The 12,041-nt window shown below is 42.1% G+C and overlaps 1 protein-coding gene across 1 annotated transcript in view; it reads right to left on the bottom strand.

Annotated features, from left to right (window-relative positions):
- Positions 1 to 12,041, bottom strand: part of DNAH2 (dynein axonemal heavy chain 2) — a 131,470-nt gene that overhangs the window by 103,017 nt on the left and 16,412 nt on the right. Inside the window, exons 3-6 of the mRNA XM_012805943.1 lie at positions 10,836 to 11,006; positions 1,819 to 2,047; positions 786 to 896; positions 384 to 622 (exon numbers count right to left, since the gene is read on the bottom strand). Of these exons, the coding sequence (XP_012661397.1) occupies positions 384 to 622; positions 786 to 896; positions 1,819 to 2,047; positions 10,836 to 11,006 (750 nt within the window). The remainder of the gene's footprint in view (positions 1 to 383; positions 623 to 785; positions 897 to 1,818; positions 2,048 to 10,835; positions 11,007 to 12,041) is intronic.

Consider the following 12,041-nt stretch of genomic DNA (forward strand, 5'->3'; position numbering starts at 1 on the left):
AAAAAAAAAAAAAGAAAGAAATATAAGGTGCTGTTCTTGTAACTCTCTGAACTGAACCACATGGGCTTGTCTTTGATTCCCATGCCATCTAGTAATCCTATTTTGTGAAAATCTTATTTTCTCAGTTGTACTGTAGGATTTGGGTTTACAGAGGATACTCAATGTATATTTGTTGATTAAGTAGATGTCTCCCCACTTCACTATAAACTCCCTTAAAGACCTGTATTATTCTACTTTTACACTCCCACAAGTACCAGGCCAAACACTGGGTGGATCCGTCTATGCTGTCAACGATTACCTTAACAACCTTTTTCAGCCCCCTGTATCATCCCAGTCATTGCTCATTTTTTGCTAAACCTTCATCCTTTGACCCATTCACAAACCTGGATCTGCTGGGCCAGTTTCATAAAGGGTGTCAAGTAGGATGACTTGGCAAGGCGAAGGATGGCCTCAATATGTTTCACTCCCCGCTTCACCAGCTGTTTACTGATACCAGACAGGTCCATGCATCGGTTGCGCCAGAACTCAATCTCCTCCAAAGGACCTGAATTTTCTCCTGTCTCCACAGTCTCCTGGGCACTGAGCACCTCCTTTATCTGCCGGGTCCAGTGGATCATGGAGGCTGTAGGGGAGAGTACAAAACCCATTGCATTTCTTCACATTGCCCCCTAGTGGTGTCTCCCGTCCCCACATAGCCCTCCTAATCCAAATCCTTTGTCAAGGTCTGGCCGCCCCTTTCCCCTCCCCTGCAATCCCTGCAGATGATGGTGATGCCAGCCACTCACTCTCTAGCCGCTGCACCAGCTCTTTGTCCTTTACCACCACCTCGGGCTTCATGTTCATGGCTTCCGTGGGGATGTAGAGGACCGTGTGCCCCTCCAGTTTGTACCGAGTGTCTAAGCAAAGGAAAGGTCCATGGAAGTTCTCAGAGGGGATGATGTTTTGCTGCCCCAGTATCAATTATGGTTGATGATTGGTTGGGGGGGGCAGGAAGCATTTTAGGAGAGCAGGCAGGAGAAACTACAACTTGTGCTTTTTTGATCTCAAGAGGAGAAATGACAGAAGGCAAGAGGGAAACTTCGTAGAGGTGTAACAAAAAATTGCTACCAGGTTCAGCACCTGTAGCTTAGCAGCTAAGGCGCCAGTCATATACACTGGCGCTGGCAGGTTCGAATCCAGCCCAGGCCTGCCAAACAACAATGGCAACTACAACCAAAAAATAGCCAGGTGTTGTGGCAGGCACCTGTATTCCCAGCTACTTGGGAGGCTGAGGCAAGAGAATCACTTAAGCCCAAGAGTTTGAGACGTGACGCCACGGCACTCTACCCAGGGTGACAGCTTGAGACTCTGTCTCAAAAAAAGAAAAAAGAAAGAAAGAAATTGCCCCAAAATAAGGTCAAAGGTCTTTACTGGACCCTCAATACCCTCTAACATGAGACACGTAAGTCCCCCTACCACCCCTTACCCCCTACATTTCACCTTACCGCAGATGCACTCTAAAATTTCCAATTCTGCAGGGCATGCTTATAACTTTGACTCAAGTTGTGAAAGAAACTGACTATACAAACAAAATACATGTATTCCCTAATATTCTGGAAAAAACCACCAAAATGTCCAAATCTAAGCTCCAGCAGGTCTGGCCAACCAGTTCTACAACAGAAAAGTGCATCTGAATCAGAAGGCAGATCCATTCAACAGACACATACTGAGACAGACAATGCAGGCACTTGAGATAAATGTCTATCTGCCTCACCAGTAGGGTTGGGGGTACACTAAGAAGGAAGCTGCCTCTTCCTGCTTCCCAGCCTTCCTGCTTACCTGTCAGGGAGGCCAAGAACCTGTGCAGATGAGAAGCAAAGTGATTTCGAATGCTCTCTGGCCAGGTTGTGTTTGTAAAGATCTGAGGGGCGAAGACGCCACTCAGTAGCCGAAGCAGGGCTGGGATGTAGGCACCCCGCACTGTCCCAAACTGCACAGTTGCCTCGAAATTCTCCAGAGTGATGGGGACTGGTGCTTGGCGAATAAAGTAGACAATCTGGTTCTGGGTCTACATGAAAGACAGCAGAGCAGAGTTCAGTCTTCAGTCCCCACCGTGATGCCTGAAGGAATCTGGGGCTCCCATCATGAAAGTCTGGTTGAGCCCTTTATCACAATCCTTTCATGTGCACCCTGATCCTTCTCTAAAAGTGCCATGAGGTGCTTCCTGTTCTTGTCAGGACATAATAGATTCCATACCCAGAGATGCGGAGAGGAAATGCAAAGAGCATGCCTTGAGGGTAGGGGCTGTGTATTTTGTCTACCTTGGCTCCAGAACCTAGTCCAATGCCCAGCACATAGCAGCCTTCAAGAAATGTTTGTTGGATGAATGAATGGAAAAGAGAAGGCAGAAAAGGAGGGAATCAATGAAGAATTTCAACCCCTGGAAAAGCAGAAAGGACTGGAAGAGACAGTTGCATAGGGTCCCATGTCCTTTTCCCGCAGTTTTTCATTTATCTTTCAATTTTGTTTATGGTGAGTTTTTGTTGTTGTTCCCATTCAGAAATGTATAACTTTTATATAGTTAAATCTAATATTCTCAGCAAAATGCAGTGGCTCATGCCTGTAATCTTAGCACTCTGGGAGGCCAAGGTAGGAGGATGACTTGAGCTCAGGAATTGGAGACCAGCCCAAGCAAGAGCAAGACCCCATCTCTATCAAAAATAGAAAAATTTGCTAGGCATGGTATCAAGCACCTGTAGTCCCAGCTACTCCAGAGGCTGAGGCAGGAGGATCACTCAAGCCCAGGAATTTGAGGTTACAGGGAGTTATGACAACACTACTTTACCCAGGTGACAGAGTGAGACCCTGTCTCAAAAAAAAAAAAATCTAAAAGTCTTTAAATGCATTTCTACCACATGCTTAGATAGACTCTTTCAACCTAAGATCAGATTCACCTGTTTTTTTCCTCCATTAGTGCTTTTGTGACTCTTCTTTATAATTTACTTAATTTTGGCTTGGTACCTATTTTTAGCTCAGCAGTGAGGGCTGCAGTCATATACACTGGGGCTTGTGGGTTTGAACCCAGCCCGGACCTGTCAAACAACAATGATGAGTATAACAACAACAAAAAATAGACAGGCAATGTGGCAGGCACCTGTGGTCCCAGCTATTGGGAGGCAGAGGCAAGAAAATTGCTTAAGCCCCAGAGTTTGAGATTGCTGTGAGCTGTGATGCCACAGCACTCTACTGAGGGTGACATAGTGAGACTCTGTCTCCAAAAAATAAATAAATAAATAAATAAATAACAAATAAAGCACAAATAAGAAATTAATAATCAACCATCTTCCCACTACCCAGAAATAAATCTTGGGATTTCGTGTCCATTTTTTTAAAAGCATAGCAGTTTTTAAAAATTTATTTTTATTTCAAATTAATATAAGGGTACCTAAGATTAGGTTACATTGTTTGCATTTGTAAATTTTTTTTTAGAGACAGAGTCTTACTCTGTTGCCCCAGGCTAGAGTGCCATGGTGTCAGCCTAGCTCACAGCAACCTCAAACTCAAGCCATCCTCCTGCCCTAGTAGTTGGGTTTATAGGCTCTCGCCACAATGTCCAGCTAATTTTTTCTATTTCTAGTAGAGACTGGAGTTTGGGGGAATATCTCACTGTTGCTTAGGCTGGTCTCAAACTTCTGAGCTCAAGGAATTAGCCTCCCAGAATGCTAGGATTACAGGCATGAGCCACCAAGCCAGCATCTTAGCAATTATTTTTGTTAAGACGGTATATTTTCATTATAAATAACTGAAACAATACAGAAAAGTACAAAGATAACAGCAAGGGCAGCACCTGTGGCTCAGTGAGTAAGGCGCCGGCCCCAAATACCGAGGGTGGTGGATTCGAACCCAGCCCCGCCCAAACTGCAACAAAAAAATAGCCAGGCGTTGTGGTGGGTGCCTGTAGTACCAGCTACTCGGGAGGCTGAGGCAAGAGAATTGCCTAAGCCCAGGAGTTGGAGGTTGTTGTGAGCTGTGACGTCACAGCACTCTACCAAGGGCAACAAATGAGACTCTGTCTCTAAAAAAAAAAGATAACAGCAAAAGTAGCATTTAAAATTCCACCACCCAGAAATTAATAGTTAACATTAGAGAAAATATTATTCCAGACATTTTCCTATAGACATATTCATATAGAAAAAGTAATTAAAATAGTTACTTTTAAATAGGGTCATGCTGTTTTAATTAAAAGTATTAAATTTAGTTTTACTTTAATTTAAGAGAAAAAAAGAATAGGAGTAGATGTAAAGGAAATGTTGAACTTCAAATAAATGTTTCTTTACCCAGAAGAAAGATTTCTTCCCCAAAGACCCCTTTCTAAGGTTGTAAGAAAGAAAGATTATGAAAAATATTAACAGTTTTCTCACTATCTCTCAGTTTGAAGTTCTATCAACTCACTGCTTTGCTGTCCCCCCTTGGTACTCACCGGTTATAGCATCAACTCACTGCTTTGAAAGATAAAGGCATTAGCATCCTCATTCTCCTTCCACTTCCCAATTTTTGTTATAGTATTATTTTTACATTGTTCAAGTTTATAACATTCACATTCTATAAATTAACTATAATTCCTGTGGTTCTTTAGTATTAGTTCTTTGTTTAAATGAAGTGACTGTTCATTGATTCTCTATTACTGAGTTCTTTGGTTCATTCCTTGATTGACTGCATTTCAATCGACATTTTTTTTTAATAGGGTTCTTTCAAAATTGAAAATGACTGCCTATTCTTCTTAGTAAAATACCACAAGAATAGAAAAGTAAGTATCCCAATGTACTCAATACTAATGTGAAGCCAGGAGATGATCTAATGCACATTCACATAAGAGAAAAACTCAATTCAATTCAAGTTAGGGGGAGGTGGCCCAAGGGAGGGGCTAGAGAGGAGGAAGGGAGGTAATTGGCATGCTCCCACTTAATGGACACAATGTAAGGGTGTTAAAGGTATTGGCACACCTTTTGGGTGTGGGACACAACTGCAAGAGGAACTCTACCTAACAAATGCAAATATTGTAACCTAGTTATTTGTACCCTCACATTAACCTGAAATTTAAAAAAGAAAATGGCTGCCTATTTTTTGCCTTCATACTTGAACCCTTTGGGAATAAGACCCTTGGATCACACTGTTTTTCCTGAAGAAAGTGTTCAGAGAGGTCTGAGACCAACCTGATGAGTCCTCTTGGTAGATAATTTGGTTTTTTGACTACAGACCTAACTAATTTCTTCCTAAACTTTAATTCTTGAAAAAATTTCAATGCATAGAAAAGTTACAAATGGTCAGGCATGGTGGCTCATGCCTGTAATCCTAGCACTCTGATTAAGTGGATTGCTTGAGCTCAGGAGTTCGAGATCAGCCTGAGCATGACTGAGACCCCATTTCTAAATAGAAAAACGGAGGCAAGAGGATCACTTGAGTCCAAGAGTTAGAGGTTGCTGTGAGCTTTACCCAGGGTGACACCTTGGGACTCTATTTAAAAAAAAAACAAAAAGTACAATGAACACTTTTCCTCTAGGCTCACTGACTGTTAACATTTTGCCATATTTGCACACATACTTTCTCTCTCTGCTGAGTCATTTGAGTTAGATGCAGACAACATGACACTACACCATTAAATACTTCAGCACGTATTTCCTAAAAGTGAGAATATTCTCCAATATACCCAACATTGTAATTATCACACTCAGAAAATTTAACATTATATAATAGTTTAAATAATATACAGACTCTGTTGAATTCCAGAAGCCAATCCAGAATCATACTATCATGTCTCCTTAGTCTTTTTTAATTTCAAATAGTTTTTGTTTGTTTGTTTTTTGAGACAGTCTCACTTTATCCCCCTAGGTAGAATGCTGTGCTGTCAAAGCTCATAGCAACTCATACTCTTGGGTTTATGTGATCCTCTTGCCTCAACTTCCCAAGTAGCTGGGACTACTAGGCACCTGCCACTGCACCTGGCTAGTTTTCTGTTTGTTTTTTAAATTGGCGGGGGAGGGGTCTCACTTTTGCTCAGGCTGGTTTCAAACTTCTGAGCTCAAGCAATCCACCCATCTTGACCTCCCAGGGTGCTAGGATTACAGACATGAACTGCCACACCAGCCTTTTTTTTTTTTTTTTTAAACAGAGTCTTACTATGTCACCCTTGGTAGAATGTTGTGGCATTACAGCTCACAGAAACTTCACACTCTTGGGCTTAAGCGACTCAGCCTCCCAAGTAGCTAGGACTACAGGGCCCGCCACAACACCTAGCTATCTTTTTGTTATTGTTGTCATTGTTGTTAGCAGGCCCTGGCCAGGTACAAACCCACTAGCCCCAGTGCATGTGGCCAGCACCCTAACCACTAAGCTATGGGCGCCGAGTCAAAAGGGGACAGCAGGCTGCATGGCACACTGGCCTTTCAAACAATTCTCCAGTCTTTTTCTTTCTTTCTAGTCCAGACCAGTTTTTTTCCAAAATGTCTCTCAATCTGGATTTATTTGATTATCTCCTGCTTATTAGATTCAAGCTAAATTCTTGGCAGGCAGGAATACCACATAGGTGATGTTCCTAAAAGAAATAATTTCATGGGCGTCGCCTGTGGCTCAAAGGAGTAGGGCACTGGCCCCATATGCCAGGGGTAGTGGGTTCAAAGCAAGCGCTGTCTAAAAGCTGCAAAAAAAAAAAAAAGAATTTCCTCAAATTTTAGTAGCTTAACAAAGATGTATATGTGTGTGTGTGCATGTATATCAGGGGTCCTCAAACTTTTTAAACAGGGGGCCAGTTCACTGTCCCTCAGACCGTTGGAGGGTTGGACTGAAGGCCCCAGGATGGGTTGGCTGCTAAGCAGGACAGGCAGCAGCGGCAAAAACACTGGGCAGGCCGGATAAACGTCCTAGGCAGCCAGTTTGAGGATGCCTAGCGTGTGTGTGTGTGTGTGTGTTTGTGTTTTTAGACAGAGTCTCATTTTGTCACCCTCAGTAGAGTGCTGTAGCATCATGGCTCACAGCAACCTCAAACTCTTGGGCTCAAGTAAGTGACCCTCTCGCCTCAGCCTTCCAAGTAGCTAGAACTATAGGCACCCGCCACAACACCCAGCTATTTTTAGAGATGAGGTCTTACTCTTGCTCAGGCTGGTCTCGAACCTGTGAGCTCAGGGCCTGCCAGAGTGCTAGGATTACAGGTGTGAGCCACGGCACCTGGCCTAACAAAGATGTATTAAACCTGATGTAACAAATTTTGTGAAATAAAGCATGTCCTCCTGATTCCCAGCTTCATCTCCTTCTGCATTTCAGGGAAATTCTTTGTATTTTATTGCTAAATTTATATTGTTCCATTTCCTGGCTGTCTGTACTAGATCATCTATGTCTGTCTTTCACATCTATTAGCTTCTCTCTAATTGCATTAATATCTTTGGCTTTTTCTTCTGCATACACTGTGAATACCTCCAACCTCTCTTCTGTCAATGACAGGATTTTCTGCTATAGCTATTCAGTTCCTTGCTGTTTCCAATCTACCAGTTTTGTAACATGCTGCTTTATTCATTTCCTAAAATCTGCACTCTCCCTTTTATCTCATTCTCACATTTTATCATTTCATGTCAGCTTTTTTTAAAATTGAATTCCTATTCTTATTAAGTTGTAATGTAACATGATGCCGTTGTGAGGAATCTCCTTCTGTTCAACCAGTTACGTTTTTCTCTTGTGCATACTTTGTTCTTTTATTTTTTTTCCTTGATGCTTGCAGTTGCCATGTAATTTCTTTTCATTTTGCTCCTGCTTGGGCAGCAAGCACACGAATTCATTCTTTTCGCTCTAACATACTGTGGGTGACTTGACCTCCCACTGTGAGAGACCTATCTATTTTGCCCCTGGAAGTTAAAGCGAAAGGGTTGAGTATTTTATGTTTTATTCACTTTTCTTGAACTGAAGAGAACTGCTTCAGGGGTTAGGCAGGTGGTTAAGGCTAATTTAAGACAGTGAAAAATCTTTGTTAAAATATCTAAGCTTGCTCTCTCCCTCTCTCCACCTCCCTCTTCTCTCTTTTAAGAAAGAGGGTCTCACTATGTTGCCCGTACTAGATTCAAACTCCTGGGCTCAAGCAATCCTCCAGCTTCAGCCTCCTGAGTAGCTGGGTGCACCATCTTTCCCTCTTTTGAGATTTTGTCAAATGCTATCAGGTTCACTCCATAGAACTATGGACACACAATTCCTGTAGAGAGGATGGTTCTTTGTGCACATGCTTTTCATTGGTCACCCATTTTTGCAGCTTATTATGTTTCTTTCCATAATTTATGTGGTTTTTATTGGTTGGGGTTGGGGGGGGATTGATTTGTTTTGGGTTTTTGCTGTTTTTACTTTTTGTTCATTTTATCAGGTATTCAAGGGTATCAATAATAATTTTTTAAGGTAGTTTCTTTTTCTTTCTTCCTTTCTTTTTTTTTTTTAGAGATAGAGTCTCACTTTGTCGCCGCTGGTAGAGTTCTGTAGTGACACAGCTCACAGCAACCTCCAGCTCTTGGGCTCAGGTAGCTCCCGAGTAGCTGGGACTATAGGCGCCCGCCACAATGCCCGACTTTTTTTTTGTTGCAGTTTGACCGGGCCGGGTTCGAATCTGCCACCCTCAGTATTTGGGGCTGGCACCCTATTCACTGAGCCACAAACTACCTTAAAAGGCCGCCACCCTTTTAAGGTAGTTTCAATTGGCCATCTTAACTCAGGAGGACACAGTTACGCCTGTTATCTATTTAGAATGTATTTTAGCATGCTAACTAGATTTTTTAAATTGAAAAACCATGTTCCATATGTTTTCCAGTTCTATTCATTGAATAATCCATCCTTGCCCACAGATTTTAAAATGCCATTTTTTTATTAAAAATGCTTCCATGTCTGTTTCTGTACTTTCTATTTTCTTCATTTCCTATGTTTCTGTACTGTTGCTTATAATCTATATTCCTGTCCTAGTACAAATGTTTTAATTAGTGTATTTTAATAAAATAGGTTCATATGTATATTCACAAGTTTCTCCATTACTTTTCCTTCATTACCATATTTGCCATTTTCCTGACTTTTTCTGGGTATATTTTTAAATCCTTTATACAAGAAGTCTAGGGATTGTGGCATTTGGGCACTATGATTGGAGTTGCACTAAAATGCCATATTTTTTAGACGAAATGGTCTTTATAGTATTAAAACTTCCACTCAGAAATAGGCTCACCATTTATTCAAATCTTCTTTCATGGCCTGCAGCAAAGTTGTGCTCTTTAACATAAATCCTACTTTTATATTAAATATTTGTAGCCAACTATAAATCTATTCCAAACACTGTGAAATCAAGAAAAAAATATATGTGTATAAATGTATTTTTACAAACTTTTGTTCCTTTTGTGAATTAAATCTTTTTTAAAATTGTGTTTTATGGCTGATTGTTGCCAAAATATAGGAAAAAGCCATAGCCAGTTTTGCCTGTGTTTAATACAGAATGTTTTGCAAATTGTGTCATTTAGTGCACAGGACCACACTAATCATCATTACAATTTTTTTTTTTTTTTTTAGAGACAGAGTCTCACTTTATCACCCTGGTAGTATCATGGCATCACACAGCTCACAGCAACCTCCAACTCCTGGGCTTAGGTGATTCTCTTGCCTCAGCCTCCCAAGTAGCTGGGACTACAGGAGCTTGCCACAACGCCCAGCTATTTTTGTTGTGGTTTGGCTGGAGCCAGGTTTGAACCTGTCACCTTCGGTATATGGGGCCGGTGCCCTACTCACTGAGCCACAGGCACCACCCATCATCATTACAATTTTAATTTTTGGATACGTGCTACCATTAACAGCAAAACAATAGCCATCTTTCTTTTCCAACATTTTATTTCAAAAATTTTCAAGTATACAGAAAAGTGAAAAGCATTTACAAAAATGACCTGTACACCCATATTCTACCACCATCATTTTAGCATATGTCTGGTTTTTAACTGTCTTCCTACTCTAGGTTTACCCTTCTCTAATGTACTCTCTATATTGTTGAAGTTGTTATCTAAATCCAAAATGACTTCCTAGCTGTCTGTGAGACAGCCGGAAGTTCTCTAGTGTAACATTCAAGGGCTTCATAAGCTGAGCCCAACCTATCTTTTCAGTATCATTTCCTATTACTCCTCTCTTCCTTGTACATAAAGTGGTCTTTAGCTAATCTTTTTTTTTTTTTTTTTTTTGAGACAGAGCCTTAAGCTATCCCCCTGGGTAGAGTACTGTGGCATCACAGCTCACAGCAACCTCCAACTCCTGGGCTCAAGTGAGTCTCCTGCCTCTGCCTCCCAAGTAGCCAGTACCACAGGCGCCTGCCACAGCACCTGGCTATTTTTTTTGGTTGCAGCCATAATTGTTGTTTGGTGGCCCGGGTTGGATTCGAACACGCCACCTTAGGTGTATGTGGCCGGTGCCTTAGCCACTTGAGCCACAGGCGCTGAGCCTCTTTAGCTAATCTTAATGAAATCCTACTTATCCTTCATTCCCAACTTAAATTGAACCTCCACCACCAAGCCCTCCCAGAATTCCACTGGCTCCATTAGTTGCTCCCATAAAACTCTTATAGAGCTCTTCCCATGGTCACAAACATTTGCTTATATGTCTTTCTTCCCCAATAGGCCATGATGTCATCAAAAAAATAACCCTGCCTCATCCTTCTCTGTATCACTGCCACCAAGTAGGGTGCCTGATACATAGTGAGGGTCACTAGAATTGGGTGCACAGGAGACAAGACTCAAGGATGACAAACATACACGAAACTCCTAGCCCCCTGTAAGACCACCTTTAATCTAGGAAGGCAGGATACGCACCTGTATAGGCATGCCCAGTTCTAGCTTCAGCCCACAGCAAGGGTCAATGAAGATAGTGAGGATGGGTTCCGTAGGGTCCTGGGCAAAACGTTCCAGAAGAGCATCATGCTCCTCTGTCCACACAGCATCTGCCAGTCCTGTCAGCACAGCTCGGGAGAAGAAGAGGGGCTTCTACAAGAGAGCAGACAGAGAATTGAATCAGTTACCACCATGAGGATGAGGCATTTCTCTTATCTGCGATCACAGGTGAGGATGTGGGAGATAAGAGAAGCCAGACAGGTTCAGAATGGTTAGGAGAAAACTGAGGATGAACTGAATGATAGGTTTTGAGCTTTTGAAGAAATGAGACAATAAAATTCTCTTGCCTTTAAGAATAAAAAGAGAGGCTGGGAGTGGTGGCTCACACCTGTAATCCCAGGACTCTGGGAGTCCAAAGCAGGTGGATCACTTGAGCTCATAGGCTCGAGACCACCCTGAGCAAGAGTGAGACCCTGTCTCTACCAAAACTGAAAAACTGAGGAAAGAGAGTTGCCTCATGAGCCCAAGAGTTTAAAGTTGCTGTGAGCTATGACATCATGGCACTCTACCAAGGGTGACAAAGTGAGGCTCTGTCTCAAAATAAAAAAGAAAGAATGAAAAGAGAACAGATCACAGAAGAGAACTATAGAATATTATCTCCCTAAGAGATTTCATTTATGTGCAAAAATGCATTATCAAGAAACCCTCAATATCAAAGGTAAAAGTGAAGTAAAGAAGCCAAGTTCAGTGGCTCACACCTGTAATCCCAGCAATTTAGGAGACTGAGGCAGGAGGGTCACTTTAGGCCAGGGGTTTGAGACCGGCCTAGACAATATACAAGATCCTGTCTTCAAAAAAAAAAGCAAATTAAGGGAGCAATTAAGATACTAGCCTAGATAGAGCAATTAGGAACAGGGATATGGGCTCGGCGTCTGTAGTTCAGTGAGTCGGGCACTGACCACATACACCAAGGTTCGTGTATTCAAACCCGGCCTGGGCCAGCTAAAACAACAATGACAACTGCAACAAGAAAAAAAATAGCTGGGTGATGTGGTAGACGCCTGTAGTCCCAGCTACTTGGGAGGCTAAGGCAATCGAATTGCTTAAGCCCAAGAGTTTGAGGTTGCTATGAGCTGTGACACCACAGCACTCTACCAAGGGCAACATAGTGAGACTCTGTCTCAAAAA

The sequence above is a fragment of the Otolemur garnettii genome, unplaced genomic scaffold (assembly GCF_000181295.1).
Source record: "Otolemur garnettii isolate 467f Iridium unplaced genomic scaffold, OtoGar3 scaffold00046, whole genome shotgun sequence".
Taxonomy (NCBI): Eukaryota; Metazoa; Chordata; class Mammalia; order Primates; family Galagidae; genus Otolemur; species Otolemur garnettii.